Source organism: Gymnoscopelus microlampas (assembly GCF_963454915.1).
Source record: "Gymnoscopelus microlampas genome assembly, chromosome: 23".
NCBI lineage: Eukaryota > Metazoa > Chordata > Actinopteri > Myctophiformes > Myctophidae > Gymnoscopelus > Gymnoscopelus microlampas.
Genome location: NC_139960.1, coordinates 9508855 through 9533524, shown reverse-complemented (window position 1 = coordinate 9533524; position 24670 = coordinate 9508855). Strand labels below are relative to the sequence as shown.

General features: G+C 39.4%; 1 protein-coding gene across 1 annotated transcript in view; it reads right to left on the bottom strand.

The window, feature by feature from the left end:
• Positions 1 to 24670, bottom strand: part of col7a1l (collagen type VII alpha 1-like) — a 148432-nt gene that overhangs the window by 15286 nt on the left and 108476 nt on the right. The window contains exons 74-94 of the mRNA XM_084050160.1: positions 22931 to 23005; positions 21043 to 21099; positions 20494 to 20586; positions 18876 to 18926; positions 13711 to 13767; positions 13028 to 13081; positions 11730 to 11768; positions 10815 to 11161; positions 10583 to 10700; positions 10115 to 10150; positions 7389 to 7415; positions 6808 to 6867; positions 5999 to 6124; positions 5744 to 5815; positions 5582 to 5617; positions 5117 to 5176; positions 4974 to 5018; positions 4286 to 4321; positions 1960 to 1995; positions 1183 to 1239; positions 401 to 472 (exon numbers count right to left, since the gene is read on the bottom strand). Of these exons, the coding sequence (XP_083906286.1) occupies positions 401 to 472; positions 1183 to 1239; positions 1960 to 1995; positions 4286 to 4321; positions 4974 to 5018; positions 5117 to 5176; positions 5582 to 5617; positions 5744 to 5815; positions 5999 to 6124; positions 6808 to 6867; positions 7389 to 7415; positions 10115 to 10150; positions 10583 to 10700; positions 10815 to 11161; positions 11730 to 11768; positions 13028 to 13081; positions 13711 to 13767; positions 18876 to 18926; positions 20494 to 20586; positions 21043 to 21099; positions 22931 to 23005 (1554 nt within the window). The remainder of the gene's footprint in view (positions 1 to 400; positions 473 to 1182; positions 1240 to 1959; positions 1996 to 4285; positions 4322 to 4973; positions 5019 to 5116; positions 5177 to 5581; positions 5618 to 5743; positions 5816 to 5998; positions 6125 to 6807; positions 6868 to 7388; positions 7416 to 10114; positions 10151 to 10582; positions 10701 to 10814; positions 11162 to 11729; positions 11769 to 13027; positions 13082 to 13710; positions 13768 to 18875; positions 18927 to 20493; positions 20587 to 21042; positions 21100 to 22930; positions 23006 to 24670) is intronic.

Genomic DNA, 24670 nt, shown 5'->3' with positions numbered 1-24670 from the left:
CTATATCGTTCACCATTGTATTTTAGTTTTTGTTTGTGTGAACTCTGCCATCCACTTGACATAGAAAATGTTTTAAAACTATATTTTTATAGTTAGCTCAGTGTGAATGGCCCTCATTCATTGCCAATGACATGTAACACGTCCATTTTTTCCAATGCCCACAGTGCCAATGACATGTAACACGTCAAAACAGTGTTTTCAGTGTTTACGCTAGATGGCGCTGTTCGCCAACCTATGAGTGATCCTTTGACTTCCGGAGAAGAGTACACCCGGAAATGTGATCACAACAAACCCAGCCCTGTCCAATCCAATTAAAGGATTTAGAAAAATCGGCATAACGAGTGCAGGTGTTTACTCAAAAAAAAGAGAGCTCTTTTTCATGTTTGGAGCTGGTTTGTACCTTGGCTCCAGGAGGTCCATCCTCACCCTTCTCTCCCTTGTCACCATCGAACCCTGGGGGGCCGAGCAGACCCTGAAACAAGCCCAACGTCACACATTGAAAATAACTTGTTAAGTTCTGCGCAGACACCCAGGTTCTGTAAATAAGTAGTTCTGGTTTATAAATTTTCATGTCACGGACCCCTTTAGCCACAGACACCCGGGGTCGTTGGTCAGTAGGAGACCAGAGACTCCGCCGGTCATCAAATTATTGGCTCAGGAATGCGACAAAAACGAAAATATCTGCATGAATTCAAGGCTTCATGGGGTGTGTAATTGATTGAAAATTAGTAATTTTTTGACTGAACTACTCGTTTAAACCAGTGGTTCGTTTTCATGCCAAGGACCCCCAAAAATTATATGTATATGGCAACGGACCCCCATCTGAAAATATTTTGTTCCAGGGACCCCCCTAGAAGCAAAGATATGAGTTACAGATGTTGGCTTTAGAAAAAATATATATATAAATTAAATATTCAAATATGTGCAAAAATGTCCATACTTTTTCAATAATAACAGATCTACAAGCTCATAGCGCCACATTCAGTGCCACGCTATGAGCTTGTACATCTATTATATCTATTTTTGAATAGCCCAAAGTATACAATAATGGTGGTTAAAATGATTGTGACACTTATATCAACTCATTTAGCTGGGGACCCCCTGGTACCCCGCCAAGGACCCCCTGGGGGTCCCCGGACCCCACATTGAGAACCAATGGTTTTAAACTTGGAGGACACGTACCGCTTCCCCCTTGGTTCCTTTGTATCCGCGAGGTCCTTGGATCTGAAGAACGCTCCCCTGTGGAATCAAACCATGGCCTCAACGTTAAGGAACGACCACCTTGTTTCAGTACAATTATATAGAGCTCAGCCTTTATGACTATATCTCGTTGCTATCTCCATATTTTAAATTTTTGTGTTCTTTTGTAAATTAAATGGATAGTTCACCCCCCAAAAAAACTTTTTTTTCTATCAATAGTCACCCCACGACAAAAACTAAAAAATATCCATGAATTCAAGTCTCCACGGGGTGACTAATTGATAGAAAGTCATTTTGGGGGTGAACTATCCCTTTAATGCCCTACTTGATCATACTACAGCATCACACAAAAGCATCAAAAGTAGCAGATCATCAAGCTCGAAATGTGTCACTTCGGGCCACATTTGAGCTTGTAGATCTGCTACTTTTGAAACCTCTTATCTGCATATTTTAACTTTTTGTGTTTTTTCATAAAATGTCCTATTTGATCATACTACAGCATCACACAGAAGCATTAAAAGTAGCAGATCTACAAGCTCAAAACGCGGCGCTTTGCAGATCTGCTACTTCTGATATTTTTTCATTTAAATCCTGAAAAGTGACAGTTTTGGACAGGTTGGGGTTCCGCCCGACAGAGACGATACAGCGGAAGACCTGTATACCAGTAAATAATATAATTAAAAAGAGATTTTAAGGACATTAAAAGGTATAAAGCAGTCAAAAAGTATCATTCAACTTTCACCACTTGACATATCGTACCCGCTCTCCTCTGAACCCGGGTAATCCGCGGTCACCCTGGAAAAGAAAGAAAGACCCTTTTGTTACAGAGGCTCTGATTTGAAATGAGATAAAACAAACAAACATTAGTTTATCTTGTCCCCCAAACACATTACTGTACATTTATATATTCCCCATTCCCAATGGAGTGGATTTGACTCAAGAAGGAGGTAGGAGGTATCCGGTTCGATCCCCATGCATGCAGCTCCTCCTTCAAAGTGTCCTTGAGCAAGACACCGAACCCATAACTGTTCCTGAAGAGCGGGTTGTTGGTGCCCTGTGTGGTTTCCTCCACCAACGGTGTGTGAATGTGTGTGTGTGTGTGTGTGTGTGTGTGTGTGTGTGTGTGTGTGTGTGTGAGTGAGTGAATGGGTGAGTGCATAGTATAGGCCAGTGTTAATTTTGACAGCACATTTTGATTTAGTTTTAGTCATAGTCTTTTAAATAAAATTCTATTTAGTTTTTGTCATATTTTAGGTCATCTGAAATGTTCTATTGTTAGTCCTAGTTTTAGTTGACTAAATATCATAAAATTATAGTCGACTAAATCTACAGTTGATTTAGTCGACTAAAATGTATTTTAGCGGTGCCTTGCTGGCGTCGTAATGGCGGATTTTACACTTGGTTGCATGCTGAAAATAGCCGATCTACAGGCTCACAACGCGTCACGCTGCGACGCGTTGTGAGCTTGTAGATCTGCTATTTTCAGATCGCAACACCCAAGCACAACCAAACATTAAATGACTGGTCTTAGTTCTACTGGATCTCTTCTCCACTAGATCCCTCACTAGCATACCCTACTTCATCTCTCTCTCAGCTAAGGGGTCCTTTGGCCTGAAAAACGTTGAAGACCCCTAACGTACAGCCCTTACTGCCTTGGAAACAAAATCCCTTGGTCCCAAATCAGACTCTTATTGATTAATGCCAAGCGGATGGAAGAAGAAGATGATGAAGATGATGATGCAGCTACGCCTCAAAGAGCAACAGCAATCAGACGAGCAGCTAAAACGAACGGGCCAAAATGATTGCGTGTCAGCCAAAATCAGCCAATTGGCCGTCAAGGTACTAAAGTGGGGTGCAAGAGAGGCGTCTCTCTCTCTGGCTGGTCGGGCGCATGCAGTCACAGAGTAGCAGCACACAGAGCATCCATAGAATTATAAGTGACCATCCCTTACTGCTGCGCCAACAAGAAACACAGAGTGTTTGCATACCACAAATTGGCTGATTGTGTGGAAAGAAATTGCTCACATCCATTCCAAAGTAATGTTGTGACGATTTAAGTCTGCTTTCTGCATTGACAAGCTATTAGAGAGGAGGGACATTCTTCTGCCTTCTGCTTCATTTGCGCATTGTGACACTGCTGCTAAAGATACATACTGTATACAAAATATATTAACCCATTAAGACCTGAGACCGATTCTAAAAATGACATTTTTCTGAAAAAAACCTGTGGTTCTCAAACTTTTGACATGAAATGTATTTGCCCGCATAATTGTATCCATCTAGATAGATAGCGATACTATCTGGCCCGTCAAATTATTTTGTAAATAATTTACAATAGCTGACTGACAGTCCAGGTTGGATATGGACAGCAATAGCATTGTATTGAGGAAACCGGGTAGGATGAACAAATAGCTCTGTTTTACATTCTTTGAATGTTATGTTTTCACTGTCAACTTTCCTCTTGAGACTTTTGGATGAAAAACTCACGTTTAAAAAACAAACAAACCAAAGCTGTGTTTCACATGCCATAAATTATACATTGTTTCTCTCCGTCCTTCTAAGAGACCTTGAACCATGAAAGAGCTCTTGTTTGAAAAGCACTGTCTGTCTCCAGAACTTTTTGCTGAACTAAATATCCTATTGATATCTAACAATTGTTATACCACACACATCTTTATGTATTAACTTTTATAACAATATAGTTAACTATTATTGTATATAAGGTTGTTTGTTGCAAGGGTCAGGTCCTAAATTAGCCATTGATTGTGTTTTTCCCACCATCTAATGGCTTAGAAAAAGTTTTGCCCGAGGCCAGTCCCTGCATTATACAAAAAAAGAGATATTAATACAAAAATGACAAAATAAAATAAATAAATCAGCTGTTTACACTAGTTTGGGTCTCGGGGAGAAATAAAATGTCCTTTTTTGGGTCTCAAGCTAAAAGGTCTGGGAACTCCTGACTTAGTTAGACACAGTACATTCTATGCTTCATAACTCGAGTTCAACATTACATTAACTCTTGAGGATTTTACTGTGCACAGGTATTGGGAGACATTATGAGATATTGTGTGGATTGTCTGCCCACCTTTTCTCCTTTGCCGCCTAGTAAGCCTTTTGGACCCTGCAAAAAATAGGTCAAACACGAGAAGATATATATGTTTTAAATCTCAGTGTGTATACAATTAACAATTCAGGCATTTTAATCCAATTTAATCCAGAGTGACCAGGTAAACACGAGGTAATACATCAAGTGCATAGAAATAGGGTCTCAAACTCCTAGGATCAGGTAAACCAAGAACCAATCATCAGTCTAAACAGTATAATATCAAAAAAATGAATAACATGTACAATGAAACTATACAAACTATAGGATGCCATGTCTACAAATTAACCTGAATAACAATTAATAACATGCTTCTGTATCTAAATGACATTTCAACCTTTGCATAAGTCTGCCTGGTCTGCAATAGCAGATTTACAAGCTCATAGCTACGAGCCTGTAGATATGCAATTTGATTTTTTTTTTAAAGTGATGCAAATCTTTGAATATATATGTTTTTTAAAAGCGAACATTTTTAACTAAAATCTTTGCTGCTTCAGAAGGATCCTACAAATGTCTTCTAAATCCTAACAGTTTAAAAAAAAAAAAAGATTAATATGTTGCTATCTATCAGTGGTTCTCAAACTTGTGTCAAGGCCCACCCAAAATGATATGTATTTTGTCCACGGTCTTAATGGGTTGAGCATTTGTATCACAAAGGGAAGTTACTCACTTGAGGACCAGTGGGGGCTTTAACTCCAGGAGTGCCGTTTTCACCCTGTATGGAAGAAATCATCATACAAATTACTTGCATTATAAAACTTAGAGATTATATGCATTAAGCAACAACATATTCTATGTACATTTAAAACTCACCCTTCTACCAGGGTAGCCGGGTATTCCCCTTGCACCTGGTACTCCTCTGACACTGTCCCCCTGGGCAGGGATTAATGTTAAATACAATAAATACAAACTTTTGGATGGACCTCTTAGTTTTCACTATTTTCAATAGGTTAAAAAGCACTTGAACGATTGTGTAAAGTAACTTAAGAAATGTTTTGTGAGTTACTGACAAGAAAATGTAATTTAGAGAGAAGCATTGGTGCCACAATTAAATAGAATTAATGAATTGTTTGTGTTTTTCTTGATTCATTTATTTTGTCCTTTTTATTTCACGTTATTCATTTTGTACTATTATTGTGGCACCATGGCCCTCCATAAAAAAACAGTCATTGGCAAATTAGTAATGGTGTATTAATGATGATAATACTGATCAGTTATGAATTAAAACTGTTTTTATGAATTAAAACGGATGAAAAAGCATCAAGTATATCATTTTACCTTTTCTCCTTTCACTCCAGACGTACCAGCAGCACCCTGTGAACCAAATAACACCCCATCGATATCAAACCTTACACACATGCAAAAGTAAAAATAAAATACAAACTGCCCATAATAACAATTCCATATTTCTATAGACGGTTGGCAACCTAGTTTTGTTACCTGTTCACCAAGGGGTCCTCGCCCTCCAGGGGTCCCGGGTGTTCCGTTCTTCCCTCGTTTACCTCTGTCCCCCTACACAACAAACTCCTGAGCGTTACTTTGACCAGGTCGATTTTTTTGTACACTTCCAAGAGTCAGAAACAGGCAAACAGCAGATCTCATGCTTGTAGATTAGCTATTTGTTATTATAGTGTGTAAACAAGAAGGGGCCGAGTATAGATAGACAATAGACAGTATTTCACATATTATTATTACCTCTCTCCCGGGTCCTCCGGCGTCACCAGCTTGACCTTTCAACCCCGGGGTCCCTGGACCTCCTGGGTTACCACGGATACCCTGGATACCTTGAGCACCCGAAGGCCCCTGCTCCCCTGGCTCCCCCTGAAGAGGGAGTGAGAGGGGAGGGGGGAGGGTTAAAAAGTGAGACACTAAAGTCTCAAATACAGTTTAAAAATGTTCTAGGGGTGCACAAGTTAATCAATTTCATCAGTATTAATCTCTCAAGACAGATGTCAGAGCTTTTTTTTCTTCTTTTTTTATCGGTAGGTTAATAGTCACATTGCAATGTGTTGTGAGCTTGTAGATTTGATATTTTCTAAATAATAATCCCCTATAAGATTAACCCTTTAAGACCGGGAACGCATTGGTGTCATTTTAAGATTTCTTTGGCTATACAAAAATAGCAGATATACAAGCTCATAGCGTGGCGCTGAGTGCCGTGCAATGAACTTGTAGATCTGCTATTTTTTTTTAATCGTGAACTTTTTTTTTTTTTGGAACATTTTTAACTCATGTTGTTACAACTTCTGGGGGTCCCTGGAACAAAATATTTTGAGATGGGGGTCCACGGCCAAATACATATCATTTTGGGTGTTCCTTGACGTACCTTCTACAGTACATTGCTGTATTGATACTTTTTACTTAAAGTGAAACATTTGAGTACTTTTTCCACCAGTGCGTATGTGTTTATTTATACCTTGCCTACAATTGTGTGTAGCTCTGGATAAAAGAGCGTCTGCTAAATGCCTATATAGTAAAAAAAAAGGAAGGATGGACATCTTCACCTTTAGACCTGGAGGACCAGCCTGCCCTACTGGACCTCTGTGACCGATGCCTGGCTCACCCTAAACACACACACACACACACACACACACACACACACACACACACACACACACACACACACACACACACACACACACACACACACACACACACACACACACACACACACACACACACACACACACACACACACACACAGTTGCCAATGTTATAGTAAGTAGGCTAGAGCACATTTTCATGGCGCATTTCTTAAAGGAGTAGTTCAACCAAAAAATTACTTACATTCTATTAATTACACATCCCATGAAGTATTGAATTCGTAGATATTTTTTAGTTTTTTTGGCACATTCCTGAGCCAACACATCAATAACCGGGTGGGTGATCAGTACCAGATAGACTGATAGATTACCTGTTTATTATTTTTTTTACAATTTATTGGGATGTGTAATTGATAGAAAAATAAGTCATGTTTTGGTTGAACTACTCCTTTAACTTGTGCTTTTACATTCTTCAAAGACATGTAGCCATGAATTAAAGTGAGAAGTGTGAGAGAGATGTGAAATATATTATTCATGTTTACCTTGTGTCCTTTTTCACCAATTCCCCCCTGACAAGAATGAAAAAATAATGTAAACAACTGAGAGAATTACACCAAACCATGTCGTTGCTGTCCGGCATTTTTTTCCATAAATCAGTGCTATTGAAAACCCTTTACGTCTGTGCGTTGATTAAAAAAATAACCAATGAAAAGTATTAAAAAGCTTCTGACAAAACCAGTTAACTCCATTGGATCCTCAAACTTTCTGCTAAACCAGCCACCAAAGGGGGGTGGAGTTAGCTGGTTTTGCTGACTCCAGGCTCCACCCCCTTTTGACCTCCAACCTCATTGTGAGCTTGGAGGTCCATTCAGCTGTTCTTATCAATAATGAAGAAAACCTCCTAACTCCACTTTTTGTTTTGTTTTTGTCATTTCCTGAAAAATTATCATTTTGGAGTTACTGTAGCTGGTTTCTGCTGGATAGCAGAGATATACTAGATCTATCTATCTACCTACCTACCTAACAGTCTATGCCTGCCATTTCCACCCACCGCCCATCCGGGCTATGGGACCGCAACCACGCCTACAGATCCCATAGCCTGCGAAGACTGTTGACAAAAAACGCTTACATTTGGGAAAAGTGAAAAATTGGCTTCATCACTGTCTTCATGAGCCAATGGCTCAATGCCCGAGTGGAAGTCAGATCAATAGGGCATAGCAGTGGCGGGCATTTTGTGGTTTCACAGATAGAAAGCCCATTCATTTTTGCCATAGAGATTTCTGAAAATATTTATATTCATTATTTTAAGCCTTGAACCAAGCCATCTCTATGTGAAAAACGAATGGGCTCTCTGTCTGTGGCACCATAAAATGGCCGCCACTGCTATGCCCTATTGCTCAACCCATTGAGGGAGAAAAATGCAGATCAGACAGAATGATGGACAGAGGTTCCTTCATTTTACAGTAGGATATATATCGTATCATATTAACTCCACATTTAAATAAATTAACGCCCTAAATTAACGGCCTACGTGATCACACTACAGCGTCACACAAAAGCATCAAAACTGCAGTTCGAGCTTGTGGAACTGCAACTTTTGTTATTTTTAGAATTTGAATCCTCAAAAGTAACAGTTTTGTCCATAATGACGTTTCCACCCGACAGAGACGATAAAGTGTTCATTTTTTACTCGGACAGTCTCAAAGTTTCTCAGAGTACAAATTCACATTCCGGTCCAGATTTGGGTGTGTGTACTGTAGCTACACTGTGGGGGAATGATGAATTATTTACAGTATTTTCACATTGATCTGTAGAAGCAGCACTCGGAGGACATCAAAGCGTCTATCTGACGTCTACTGGAGACGCTGTGAAGCTCTTCCACAGATTTGACATCAATGTATGACGCAAAAATGTGAGCTGGAGGTGTTGTTTATTAGCCTGGTAAACCCTCCCTCCGGAAATCTCATTTCCATTTGATTTCAGGAGTGAGTCTGGCCTGATCGCCCATTCTGCAATATTGGCTGTGGGCTGGAGTTGGGCGGGAGTAATACCGTTGACTGACAACCAATTCAACTAATGATCGTTTTTCCCCTTCAGCCAATCAGCAGTTCACCAGACTAATGTGACGCAAGGGGACTTTTGAGATGGCCATGCCCAAAATAGGTTGCCTTATTCGGATACATGTGTGTCACTGCCCGCCCCGGCCGGTTCTCAGAATTTTCATTTTTAAATAGGCTCTGTCATGATTAATTGATCACATATGAAGTTAAACAACTAAATTCTATCCAAACGATATCTTATAAGTAAATTCCGTGCCTCAAAATAGAAGTTTGAGAGCTTTTTGAAGTAAAAAAACAGCGGAGAAAATAGCGGACAGAAAAGATGGCTGCGGTTCGTGTTTTGTCGGCTGCATTCTGGCTGCACTCGGTGCCATTCGGGCTCACTCGAACTCGCCACCTGATTGGCCAACTGTCGCTGTCAATCACAGAACGATGTGCGACGACGCTGATAGGCTCGTCCGTTTGGTGTACACAGCCAATATTGCAGAATGGGCGATCAGGCCAGACTCACTCCTGAAATCAAATGGAAATGAGATTTCCGGAGGGAGGGTTTACCAGGCTAGTTGTTTATAGCTCTTGAAATTGAAGCTCACACGCGGAAGAATGAAATTGCCTGCTGTTCCCATTAGTGGCCCAGTAGATGTCGCTATTTCACCTCCTACACGCTGCAGAAGCAAATACACCCCATTGACGTGAACAAGGTTTTGGCCAGACTTTACACTTGATTTTATTACCTTAGTAAACATTTTCATAAATACTTTATGTTTTCAATCTCTATAGTTTAAAGTATTTTTTTTCAATTACCATGATATGTGTTCATTAAATTATGGTCCCATTAATTCAAAAAATAATGATAAAGTAAGGTGTGCTTTTAGGAAGTGAAGACCCACCCTCACTGCGGTGGCAGCCAAATAGCGGTCGTTTCCAGTTGCTTTTCTGGACCGGAAGTTCCAAATTAGCGGTTCCGGTAGGAGACACAAAGGAGACTCTTTGTGTCTCCTACCGGAACCGCTGCCAGTCATTAAATTATTGGATTAGGAATGTGACAAAAACAAAAAAAATATCCATGAATTCAAGTCTCCATGGGGTGACTAATCAATAGAAAAAAGCCATTTTGGGGTTAACCATTACAATACTGCAGAGTTTTTTTTGCCTTCCTAAATGGATTTAAAGTTGTTAATTAATATATACAGGTTGTTGACAGTCACCTTTGGTCCAGGCAATCCGTTCTCACCCGGGCCACCCTAAAAACAAACATGGACATGTCCTGTTATGTCATATGTTATGTCATGTCATCACATGATTATCGCAGACATTTTTTTATTTTTTGTGCCTATTTTATAAATAGGCTATTTTCAAATAGCCTATGTATAAAATAGGGCTAAAGTGGTTAATGTGTGTTTTATGATATAATAATTTATATCTGCAAAGTAACTAGTAACTTAAGTTTTCAAATAATTGTAGTGGAGTAAAAGTACAATATCTGCCTTTGAGATGTAGTGGAGTAGAAGTAAAAGTATTGAAAATTGGAAATACTCTAGTAAAGTAAAAAATACCCCAAAATTGTAGTACTTAAGTAAATGCACTTAGTTACTTTCCACCACTGAACAAATATAATACACATATACATAATGACTTGTGAAGCGTGTGTGCGTGCGTGCGTGCGTGCGTCGTACCTTTAGATAATAGTATTCGGGGGGGTATGGAGCAGGCCCTTCATCTTCGTCACCATCATCATAACCCCGCCCACCACCCTCCCTCGCCCGCGCTCTCTCCACCTCCGCCCGGTGTCTCTCTCTCTCCCACTCTTCTCTCTCTCTCTCCAGGTCCCTCCCCCCTCCTCCTCCTCCCTCCTCCACCCCCGCTGCCTCTCTCTCTGGCTCTCCCTCTCTCTCCCTCTCCGCCTGCCTCTCTCTGTCCAGCTCCATCCGTTCCCTCTCCATCTCCATCCTCTCCCTCTCTCTATCCGCCCCCAGTCCATCCTCCTCTTCCTCCTCCTCCTCCCATCCTCTCTCTGCGTCCACATCGTCCTCCTCTTCCTCGGTTGTCCCCCACCCGTCTCCGTCTCCGCTCCTCTCCTCCTCTTCTTCGTCTCCGTACTCTGGGCGAGGGCTAGCACCTCCTCCGTCCCTTCCTCTCCCCTTCTCCTTCTCCTCCTCCTCTGTTATTTCCCGTTCCATCCCTTCCCCCAGGTCGTCCTCTTCCTCCGCGTTGTCGCTCCCGAGGAAGGCGTGGGGGTGGGAGGTCGCTCGCTTCTAGAACAGGTGGACAGGTTCTTTTTAGAGTGAGAGAGCGCTCAATAGGCTCTACGCACAGCAGCCATATTGGAAAGAAATTGGGCCTCTTCCTACTTCCTTCACAGGTGTTACCAATGATACTAATGAAGGCTCTGTTCCATTCTGGTCAGGGTGCTGATATTGTGCATGTTGGCTCACTAGAAACACTCCATTTTGGTTCCCAAATGGCCCCTTATGGTGGGTGTGTAACTCTGAGAGTGTACAAATGGAACCAAATGGACCCGTAAGGGTCCATTTGGTTCCATTTGTACACTCTCAGAGTTATAGGGGTCCTTGAAAATAAGACAACCACTATGCCACACTAAGGAACAGAGCCTTAATTAGTATCGTTGGTAACACCTGTGAAGGTAGGGGCCCAATTCATTCCCAATATGGCTGCTGTGCATAGAGCCTATTGGCCTCTATAACTTCCCATCAATTTATTAAGGACCAATACTCATGATCCCATATAAAAAGCGCTCTAATAGTCACTTTAACTTCTCGTCGTTTTAGTTCTTTCAATAAGTCAATTTCATCACAGACTTACATTCCAGCTGTTGAAGCCACTGGCTCCAGGAGGCAATGACTTGGAAGAAAAGACAGAAGGAACAAATCTATTATTTTCTTATGCATTTGATATAGTACTGTAACATTCTTAAAGGAGTAGTTCACCCAAAAACATTAATCGTTTTTCTATCAATTACACACCCTATGAAGCCTTGAATTATTCTTTTAGTTTTTGTCGCATTCGTAAGCCAATAATGTGATGACTCAATTGAGTCTCTTACTGAGTCTCCTATTGACCGATGACCCGGTTATCAAATTATTGGCAAAAAATCTCAAGGCTTCAGGTATGTAATTGATAGAAAAGAAGTATTTTTTTTTTATGAATTACTCCTTTAAATCTTGAAAATGTGTGCACATATTTGAATATACATTACATGCATTGTTAGCTTGTAGATTGGCTATTTTTGACTGCAGTTGTAACTCTGGTCAGTTTTAACCAAGAATAGAGGGTCAAATAATAATAATAATAATTATCATAACGATAATAGTTCAGATATATATAGCGCTTTTCGAAGTACCCAAAGTCGCTCTACATAAAGAAAAGGAAGGAACCGACGTTAATAAGAGAAAACGATAACAACATAACAATAGCAATAAAGACATAAGTGCTAGATTAAAACTGAAACATATTAAAATTCTTAAAGGAACACTTTAGTAGTTGTTTCAATCTTATCCAAATAAATGCTCTGTATACAATGGTTGCATTCATGCATGTGTCTGTGATCTGAGAGGCAACTTGAATATTTATGCACAAACAACGTCATCAAATGTGACTCATTCGCCTAGTGACATCAACCGGGGTGAAGATGTCAGAAGAAGCGGTCGCTCTAACCTACCGATCGCTTTAAACCACTTTGGACCCATCGTCGCTGCTTTGGGTGCGTCATTATAGGCCAAAGTGTTTTTGAATAGGGCTTGAAAAAGTCATTGTTTTTCACATGCTGTTATATTTTGCACACGACAAATAAACAGATGCGCGTCATCTAAAAAACATCAAGGTGTCCCCATTAATCCATTATTAAGACCGGGAACGTATCTGTGTCATTTTTAGATTTCTTATTCTTGAAAAATCTGGAAAATGTGTGCAAATCTTTGAATATATATATTTTTAAAGCGAACATTTGTAAAATATTTTGTTCCAGGTTATAGCAGATTTACAAGTGCTTGTATATCTGCTATTTTTGAATAGCCAAACAAATCTTCAAATGACACAGATGCGTTCCCGGTCTTAATGGGTTAAAATGATGAGATTGGAGAACAAATAAAAAAACGACTTACTTTTTGTGCGTCTTTGTATTGACGTCTGCCTCCCGGTACACCTGGCATGTGAGCCTGCAACGGTAGTAAATGAACGCCCTACTTGATCATACTAACAGCCTCACACAAAAGGATCAAAAGCAGCACATCTACAAGCTCGCAAAACGCGGAAAGAAGCAATGTGTTCCGAGCTTGTAGATCTGCTACTTTTGTCGTTTTTGAATTTGAATCCTGAAAAGTTTTGGACATACATGAGGTTTCCACCCGACGTAGACAAAATATGTAGCAATACAAATGTGATATCAGCATAATGGTCTCTGTCGGGTAGAAACCTTGTATGTCCAAAACCGTTCCTTTTTTTTTATTATTACCATTTAAAACATTATATGAAATAGTGAAATATAGCCGATCTACAAGCTCACAACCGTGACGCGTTGTGAGCTTGTAGATCTGCTATTTTCACTATTTCTGTGTGACACTCTTGTATGATGATGACATAAGGCATTAATTCATAAAAAACTAAACAAAATAAAAACATGCAATATGGAGATATCGATATCTGATATATAGCAAATGTGACATCAGCAGTGATATCTGACACACAATATTATTTACACAATATTTTTCTAAGACTTTTATTTATTTTATTTTAGAGCTCAATGTTTGTTGAAAATTGTGTATTTGCTATTAAATCTTGCACTTACCACGCCATCAGGCCAGGGGGCGCTCTTCTTTATCCTCCTGACATGAAATCCATCCACCTGTCAATGTTTTGAAACTTGTTATGATATTCAATACAACCTAGACATGGTTATTATTACCAGTGGTGTGCAATATATTCAATATACGACCTACCAGACATGATGGTTAGCCTATCCATTACATTTCTAAGAAGGGACCTCGGGAGTCGGGACCCAAACTCACAACAATACATAACGAATTAACCTATTAAAGGACGACTTCACCCATTTTCAAATTATCTTAGACTTCATATAATTGGTCCTCACTAATGGTGATGATAACATGGTACCATTTTTGTCTACTCACTCTGTGTCTCAGAGAAGGGCTGTGGACAGTTCAGAAACCTGACTACCACTGACATCATCGTTAAGCAGCCATGTAAACAAACACACCATGTAATTTACAACTAAACGTTGCTCTCAAGAATGTTTTTGAAAACATTTGAAGTGAGAAATAGACAATGCAGTAACCAGTGATTTGTCATTCTCGTTGTACTCTTGTCGACAAAGCATAATTAAAAATGTTATTAGGTTTACCAGTGACGTGTTGTGTCTACTTCATAAGACAATTTAGGGCTGCAACTACTGATTATCTTCACATTTTTCGATTAATCGAACAATAGAGAATTTACATTTTTAGAACGGATCAATTTGAAAAAAATCCAAATAGATGTTTTTATACTTTCAACTGAATTGCTTAGCCTGATGAACCACTTAAGCCCTATTTTATATTTTTAATCATCGATTTTATCAATTAGTTCAATTAGCAGTTGCACCCCTAAACAACACTATATGATTTCTCACAATGCTTCTTGTTTAAAGCTACACTATGTAACTTTTATTTTGGTGTGATTACCATGTTACTTTGCCAAATCTGAATGCTAGAGTATGTTAATACAATGTATTACACGGCTTGGTCGGATGCTTGATTCTGATTGGTCAATGGCTGAATTCAGCAGTGTGTTATTTCTGGATATTGACCGCTGAGCTCAATAGCGGACCGCTGTCTAAACGAAGACTCAGAGCGCCACCTGATGCGCTGCTTGCCGTATCCAACACGACGGCCATGTAAGAAAAACACACCATGTCATTTACAGCTTTTTTTTTACCTCAATAATGTTTTTGAAAACATTTTAAGCAAGAAATAGACAATGCAGTAACCGAAAATGTATTCTATTAATCAACAATTAGTGTTGTTTTCCGAGGCGACACGTTGCACTGGACGCACCGTGACCTGGCATAAATTAATGGACTACTCTCATTACCGTAAGCAGGGAAATCCTTCGTTTTTGGGTAAATGTATTCATTTCTTTAGTAGCCGTGTAATAAGGGGGATAATTGACGGCGAGCCGGTCATTGTTGAGAAATAAACCCAGACATATTGTCTGGGTTTATTTCTCAACAATGACCGGCTCGCCGTAGATTATCCCTTGCATAATTTATACAATCTAGGTGGTTGCATTTGGTCGCCCTGCTTTTCTATTGAATCATGTTGATTCTGAGGTCTGGTTTCACAAGAGGTAACTGCCTGCAGGTCAAATATAACAACTTCTCCCCTGAGCAAGCAGGCAGGCTCTATTAGTTCAGTGGTTAAAAATCAGGTAAAACAGGATAGTTTCATAGGGTAGTTTTAACATTTGTATATCGAAGTCCAGACGTCACTCCGTTGGTCACAGGAGTATTTTTTCTATAGGGTCAACAAAAATCGCGTCATGAACTGTGTTCTAAAAATAAACAAAACAGTCAGTCAGACAGACAGACAGACAGACAATTCGGTCGAATAATGTGACGATGATATTGAGTTGGATTTGATAAGGTCTGTGTTTGGAGAAAATGTATTTATTTTCTTACTACTTTGGATACATTTGTGCTTTTTCCACCGTCAGTTGATGCTTCATATCCATAATGTGTAAAATTGCCAGCCTCATTTGTTTATTTTTGGAACGCAGTTCTTATATGCCAACGATGCTATTGACACCCTATGGTATTTTCAATGGAAAGTTATGGTGTTGCATAATAAAGAATAAAGGACACAGTCATGTTTATAAAGTTATTTGAACATCCTTTACTTAGGCTACATGCACAAAAAGGTTGAACACAGGAGACAAAAAGTTTTTGAAAAACGAACAAAAAAGTCACCAGTGGAAAAAAGGTTTTGGAAATGGATATGCAGCTGATCAGAGCAAAATATATATTTTCTGAATGTTACAGTTATTCAAAGTGTGTCAAAAGTAAACAAAATACAATCTTTTGTCCGTGTTTCAATAAATAAAGCTTTTCATGACAACTTGATACAAAATGGATGCACAAACAAATCTGTTCTCAATCAGCTTATCTAATCTAGTCTTTGCAACACAAAAATATTGTTGTTTATTTTATTTTTTTAACATAAATAAATTAGGAATATAGATGGAGAACAAAACACAAGACACCGAGTCTTGTCTCGCGGGGGCGTGGCTTTGGATGGGTGACATCACAGTGTTGCGTGAAAACGTTGTTTTCCCCCGTCGTGAAAACGGCGATCAGGTTCAGGGCGATCGAGTGCCGATCTTCACCAGCGATAAACGTCACCGTAAACGTACAACACACGGCGTTCGTTCGATTACGAACGCTTACGGACTCTAGAGTCAGATTCTCTCAGGATTTAAGAGATGTCCTGTGTAACAAAAACAAAAAGGTGAAAAAAGAGAGAAAGTATTAAAAAAAAGTTAACTCTATGGAATAGAGCACTGAAGTCTGACGTCACTGCCACTAGAGGGCGCTATCCTCCTGGGTATCGGCGTTATTTTTTGCATTGGAATTCCCATAGGGGGAATCTTAGATCGTGTCATTTAAGAACTGCGTTCCAGATATAAACAAACCACCCTGGCGATTTTACTCATATGGATATGAAGCATCAACTGATGGTGAAAAAGTACAAATGTATCCAAAGACACAGACGTTATCAAACGTAACTCAATATCATAAACGACACAGAGTCACATACCTGACGAAATCGCAGGGGTGGTTTGTTTATTTCTGGAACACAGTTCTTATTATGACACGATTTAAGATTCCCCCTATGGGGATTCCAATACAAAAAATAACGAGTGACGTCAGGACTTCTCTATAGGGCATTGCAGTGGTGGCCATTTTGTGGTGCCACAGATAGAAAACCCATATTTTCTTTTCCTATAGAGGTTTCCGAAAATATTCATATAAATTATTTCAAGCTTGAAACCAGCCATCCAGGCTCCTGGTGAATCATGACCATAAAACATTTGATTCTGCATACATTTTTTGAATATTTATATTAAATCCCATATTTAATAAATACCCTTTTTTGTGGTTTTCAAATCTTTTTTGACACAGAATCAAATGTTTTATGGTCATGATTCACCAGGAGCCTGCATGGATGGTTTGGTTCCAGGCTTGAAATCATTTATTTAAAACAATTCGGAAATCTCTATGGGGACAATGAATGGGTTTTCTACCAGCGGCACCACAAAATGGCCGCCACTACTATGCCCTATAAGCTTTCTGTTTAGTAAATTACTCTGTTAACAGTGTGGCATATTATCGCCTCATTGCTACTCAGGCATAGTCATGCTGCAAAGCATGCTGGGACATAGCGGTATTTCTAAGGTGTCCTAACTCATGCTTTGATCTCGTGCTAATAGCTATAATGTTCGGTTGATGTAGGTGTGCATTTTAATGCTTAGTATATAATTGTGTTATGAATATGTTTTCAATTCACATTGCATTCGTATTATATAAAGACACCTTTTTTGCACTGGTGATTTTTTTTGGTCACGTGTTAGTAAGAAAAAAACATGCTTGAAATGACAAGTGCTCATGGTCAATGACAATTATAATAAAATAATAATTAGAAAAAGACAAAGGACACGCACGCACATCCCTTAACTTGCTGGGCTGGGAGCTGGATCAAAAGGTCAGCCACTAGAAGAATAAATGAAATCCGCACACCAGTAGGCTACATAATAACTCCCATTTGTGGAATTTATTGGTTTGATAATGTTTTGAGCCGAGAAGCTCGGGAAAACTCCACTGTTTTTTAACACGTACTGTATATGCAAACGTACAGTTACCATATATACCTCAACAACTAAATGATGATTATTATTACCATCAACATTATTGTCATGTCATTATCTGTAGGAATAATGATCAATACATGAGCCTGATGATGGTGCACCATAATACAATAATAGATTTTAAAAAATGCCAAAAATATTCCTGAGTTCGTCAATGATCTCTGTATCCCCGAAACAGAAAAGCACCACATACTGTGCTGACTGCACATGGAAAACAGGAGCCACCCCCCTCCCCCTTGACCTTGAGCACGTGTCAATCACATTCATTGGTTAGTGTACAGCGGAAAGAGCTTTGCATTCCCACACATGCAAGGAGCTGTGAAGCCTCATTGATATAATAGAGGGTATGCGCGTGACATCATCGCACCCAGAAGTTATGCGGGAACGCCTACTGAGTGGCAAAAAACTACTTTCTGGCCTTCACAGCCCATACATCCAAACAGAAAAGTCCTATCTGATTGTATCAAACGACGTTAAGCACCAACATGGCAGCTGTAAGGAAAGCTTCAATTATCCTCTTTCTACAGTATCTGCAAAGTTTGTGTTTCTTAAAAATCCACCGTAGACATGCTATGAGCTACTTTGTGTCAATAAATTCTGTGCAGGGGATTATTTTTCTAAGTGTCAGAGTTTGGAAGCGCTCGTTTTCAATAACGCAGCGTCCTGCTGCCTCCTGCATTATGTGACATTTAGAAACAGGTAGTATGCAGGACCGTTGATGATTTCCAACGAGCGTTTCCAAACTCCAATGCTCCATGCTGCTCAATGTTTTGCCACTCAGTCTAGATGAGGGGGGCGTATCCCGGTGGAAAAGTGACGCACGTGCATACTCTCTATACCATGACACAATGGTGGCGCTTGCCAACAACAAGATCTGGTCTTCTAACAACGTGTCATATTGCGATGTGTTGATGGCTTAAAGATCAGTGGTTGTTGGCAAGTGACACAGTCGTGCGATGGAATACGTATGAATTAGGTGTGAAAATAGGTGTTTTTTTGGCATGTGCGGCCGTCGCACATCGAAAAGATCTGTACCTTGTCTTTGTCTTGTGTCTTAAAGGTAGGCATCGCCGTTGAATCCTCCTCCTAATCAGGATAAAACAGCAAATAAGACTTGTGTAATGGAACCACAACACATCTTTTAACACAATATTATTATATATGCACACTGCATTGGTAAATTCAAGGCATGCTTTGCTACCAGAATGTTTATCTTCTGTGGTTGTGGTTGATACACAGACGATTATGTTTGAGGTTTGACTTCTAAGTTAAAGGTAAGGTAACTTTGCTAACATAAGCGTTAAATAGCTCCATATTCTGATAGTACTCATTGCTATAGAGTGTTTGTTCAGTAACAGGAGTCTTTATTAAACAGAAAGTGCATTTTCAGGTCTGGATACCAATTTGATCCAATCAGAAGAGAGAACCCACACAAGATACAGGATAAACAAGTGCATTTGGAAGTGATGACACAAAGAAAATGAGCAGATACAATTGGAACTGTAACATTATAAAATTTGACACCTGATCAGGTTAAACGTGATCTCTCCTGATTGGCGGGTGTTAAAATATGTGTTGGTGTGTGGGGTCTGAAATAACAGTTGGGGCTTGAGTTCAACATATATCAACTAATTGTCAGCATGGAGAACAGATATGATATCAAAGCACTACAAATGTACACTAACATGAAACTAACATAATAGACTAATAGACTCCTCTGTTAAACAGCCATACACAGTCAGCCGTGCAAATGCACCATCCTTCCTACATAACAGTCATATACTGTAGCATGAACACTGAATAAACAGTAACTCTGTGTGTAGGGCTGTAGCCAGTGTTGCCATGTATGCTTATTATAAGCGACTTTGGGCTTGTTTTTCTGTAAAGTGGCTTGTAAATTGGTAGATGCGGGTTGTGTTTTTTGGGCTTGTTTCCTAATGCTGTTTAAACCAGTGGTTCTCAAACATTTTCATGTCAAGGACCCCAAAATGAATATGTAATTGTCCACCGATCCCCGTTGACCTTGTTGCTTATTTCTCTCGCAAAATCTAGCAACAGTGGCTGGACCCACACTCATCTGATATTTTCATGTCAGATTTGAACGCGGGTCCCCTGTGCAAGTGCTGATATTTTTTAATAGAGCTAATAGAGCCTGCCTGCTTGCTCAGGGGAGAAATGTAACTTTGACTTTCAGGCAGTACCACTTCATACAGTCAACCTGTATTCTCAATAGAAGAGCAGGGAGACCAAATACAACCACCACAGTTGTATAAGTTATATTGTATAATAACATACTCTACCATACAGAGTAATAAAAACAAAACAAAATTGTGCATTTTGGCTCACTAGAAACACTGCATTTTGGTTTCCAAATGGCCCCTTATGGTGGGTGTGTAACTCTGAGAGTGTACAAATGGAACCAAATGGACCCTTACGGGGGTCCATTTGTACACTCTCAGAGTTATGGGGGTCCTTGAAAATAAGACAACCACTGTGCCACACTAAATTGGTAACACCTGTGTAGGAAGTAAGGAAGGGGCCCAATTCATTCCCAATATGGCTGCTGTGCATAGAGCCTATTGCATTTATTAAAAAGCAAAAAAATCTTCTTCTTTTACTCAATTAAAGAGTTGGGCTGGCCTATCAGGAATACCTGTGTCTCCGTTGCTCTGTGTGAGTGTGAGCTGCTGTTAGAGGAACGGTCCTCCGATGTTTTGAAGTGGTTGGAATCATGCGTCGATCCATGCTAGTGGGATAAAAACACTAGAGGTTAAAAGTTTTACAATATAAATTTTAAAGAGGTTGTGCATCAACAATGGGTTTTCTCAGTGGAGTGCTAGACCCAAAGTCCAGTATACACATCAAAAGAAGGAATTTTAAAAAATCCCAAAAGGGTAGCACATCCAAAATTTTCAATTGAATGGAGGACAAAGTACTCACATTTCCACTTTTTTTATTGGCACACCAATAAAATGAACTCTTACACGTTACAGCTATGAGCCTTCATGCTCTGAGGAAGGCTCATAGCCGAAACGTGGGAATAAAACTAAAACTAATTAATCGGGAATAAAACTTTTAAAACTACGTTTACTAATGCTTAGTAATGTAGAACTAATGCTTAATAGTGTAGTTATTAAAAGTGCTGCCGAATGATAGGATTCAGGTTCACTTTCGACATTAGATGTTCAGATCATCATCGTACCAGTTCCTCCCCTCTCCCGTCCCAAGAGGTCAAGGTGTCTTCTGTGGAAAGTTTTTCCTGTTGCAAATGAAACAAAGTAAAAACAAAAAAAGTAGTTATTTCACCGCAAAATGACTGCATAAAAGTGGCCCCTTAGTGTATAAGCCAGTAGCCTGTCTCTGTATGGCCGAAATGTATATAGGGCTGAAGTGGTTAATGTATATATGTTTTGTAATAATAATCTAAATCTACAAAGTAACTAGTAACTAAAGTTTTCAAATAATAGTAGTGTAGTAAAAGTATAACATTTGCCTCTGAGATGTAGTGGAGTAGAAGTGTACTTAAGTACAGTACTTGAGTAAATTTTACTTACTTTCCACCACTGCAAGTACACACCATGGACATGACCCTACAATATGCAGGCAGGGACGTACAGTGGTGGAAATACGTATTGAAAGCACCATCTTTTTTTTCCTCCCAGTGCTATTCACATGCAATTCTTACCAGAGTAACTCATTCAATCCGGGAACGCATCAGTGTCATTTTAGATTTATTTGGCTATTCAAAAATAGCAGATCTACAAGCTCATAGTGCAGCTATGAGCTTGTAGATCTGCTATTTCTTTGAAAAATCATGGAAAATGTGGGCAAATCTTTGAATATGTATTTTTTAAGCGAACATTTGTAACACAAATCTTTGTTTCATGGGGGTCCCTGGAACAAAACATTTTGAGATGGGGGTCCGTGTACAAATGCATACTGTATCTAAAAATGTTTTCTAAATCCTAACGGTATGTTGCTATATCAGTGGTGCTCCAACTTTTCCATGTCAAGGACCCCCAAAATGGCCCCGGACCCCCATCTCAAAATATGTTGTTCCAGGGACCCTTAGAAGAACAGATTGGAGTTAAAAATGTTCGCTTTAAAACATGCCTTCCTGCTTGGCACCAAGGGTTGGATTGGGGGGTACAGTATAGGGGAAAATAAGTATTGAATGCACTCCACCTTCAAGGTGTAGTGCATTGCCTATCAGGTTGTCAATGTCTTGAGAAGGCTCTTTGCTTTATTTACCCATCATCAGATGTTTCTTGTGTGATAGCTTTGTAACAAAAAATACGTTCTTCATAGCACATACTGTACACTTGCACTACACCCAGCTGATGTTGATTTGTACAGATAAGAGGTAGAGATATGACAAATTACTGTCTTTTCTTGCCTTGGTACTGTGTACAGCTTTTTGTTGGTGTGTTCCAATTTTCTTTTCCTGTGTCATCCCACTTTCCCATCCCATTTCTATACATGTGTGGATTTCTTGAGTTAACCCATTAAGACCTGAAGCCGATCCCAAAAATGTATTATAAATCCTATATACCAGTGGTGCTCAAACTTTTTCATGTCAAGGACCTCCCCAAAATTATACGTATTTGGCCGCGGAACCTCATAGCGTGTCACGCGCTATGAGAACAAAAGTTAGGTTAATGTGATTAAAATGATTCTGATGCTATATTGTGATGCTATATCATCTACTTTTACTGGGGACCCCCTGGAAGGAACCCCCCCGCCTCCCCACTGCGAGGTGTTGTGAGCTTGTAGATCGGCTATTTTCACAATATTTATCTGTGGAACCGAGTCATACTAAATGTAATGCCTACAACTCCAAGTGCTTGTCAGGGTGGGGGTCCCCAGTTCAAATATGATTATTTTGGGGGGTCCCCAGTTCAAATATGATTATTTTGGGGGGTCCCCAGTTCAAATATGATTATCTTTTTTTTGGGGGGGGGGGGGGGGGGGCACTGCAGTACACTACAGTCCACTTGCTCGTGTAAGTGGACTAATATTTTGACCAGGAGTATATCAGTATTCTTTGTACTCAAGTAAGTACCTTATGTTTTGGAGCCACAGCCACCCACCTCATAGTCATAACTGTACTCTCCGTCGTTATGAATTGGCTCCTCGTCTTCCTCGTCTACCACCAGCTCGCTTGCCTTTCAGGCGAGAGGAAAGCAAAGGAATGAGTTACATTATTAATGGATCACAGTCAGTACTAATAGCAGCACGCTGAAGATGCAAAAGCAAAGCAAAACAAACATGAATGACAGGCACCAACAACAGCTGTTGAGACAAGCACATGTTTACCCATTCTATCCGGGAACGCATCTGTGTCATTTTAAGATTTATTTTGTGCCGCGCTACGAGCTTGTAGATCTGCTATTTTTTTGAAAAATCGTGAAAATGTGTCTTTGAATATATACATTTTTAACTCAAATCTTTGCTTCTGGGGGGTCCCTGGAACAAAGTATTTTGAGATGGGGGGTCCGCGGCCAAAAACATATAATTTTGAGTGGTCCTTGACATGAAAAAGTTTGTGAACCACTGATAATGTAGCAACACAAGTAAAACTGTTAGGATTTAGAAGACGTCACGTTTGTAGAATACCCCAGAAGCAAAGTTTTGCGTTAAAAATGTTTGCTTAAAAAAAATGATATATTCAACGATTTGCACAAATGTTCACGATTCTTAAAAAAAAGATCCCAAAGTATAAAATAATGGTTATAGCTACAAATAAATCTAAAATGACACATTATGCGTCCCCAGATTGAATGGGTTAAGCTCAAACACATGCCTTGAAAGCCTGTATCGCAAGTTTTTGTCAGCATCACTACATTGTAAGCATTTAAAGGTGCTTTAAGGTATATCGTTTTTTGTTAAAAGCTAAATGTCTCTATATTATGATAGTAATCATTGCTATAGCATATTATTGTCTCTGTCGGGTGGAAACCTCATATTATGTCCAAAACCTTTCTGCATTCAAATTCAAAAGCAGCAGATCTACAAGCCCGAAACATGTCGCTTGTAGACTTTTATATATATATATATATATATATATATATATATATATATATATATATATATATATATATATATATATATATATATATATATATAAACACTTGTTCAAGTCGGAATACCAATTTCATCCAATCAGGACAGAGAACTCATACAGGATTGAGGCTAAACAAGTGCAATTGGAAGTGAAGAAACAAATAAATGAACAGACAGAATTGGAACTGGAACATAAGCTGAATATGGTCTTTGTGAGGTTCTCTCTCTCTCCTGATTAGAAGATATTTGTTGTATCCTGACCTGAAAATGTCTTTTCCATTTACTAAAGAGCTGAAGAGATAGGGAGACCCCTGTTACTGAACAAAAGAGAATATAGAGGAATATAGAGCTTTACCCTTTAAACAATAGATTTTTTGTTTTAACAAAAAAAATATCATTTTAAGCACCTCTAACGTTTGTATTTCTGCATTTAATTGCCTTCAAATGATGTTTTCCGACATTGCAAATCCTGATTCATATTTCAGTTTTAGTTCTATTTTTGCAGCGAGCTGTTATTGCCACAGAGAGCAGCTCATGTCAGTGTTAGAGCGCAGCAGACCTGTGTATTGTGTTAGTTAGTTCCCGGTTTTAGCTGGAGTCTCCATAGCCCTATAGCTGTGATATTACATACATTTCATGTATTTTCAGATACACAGCCATAGATCCGCCCCCCATACTCTCCCAGGTAGCAGACTGATCGTGGCGGCATTTAAAGTCATGGCGCTGCGTGTTGTAACTCACCCAATAATGAATTGCTGCGAAATGGG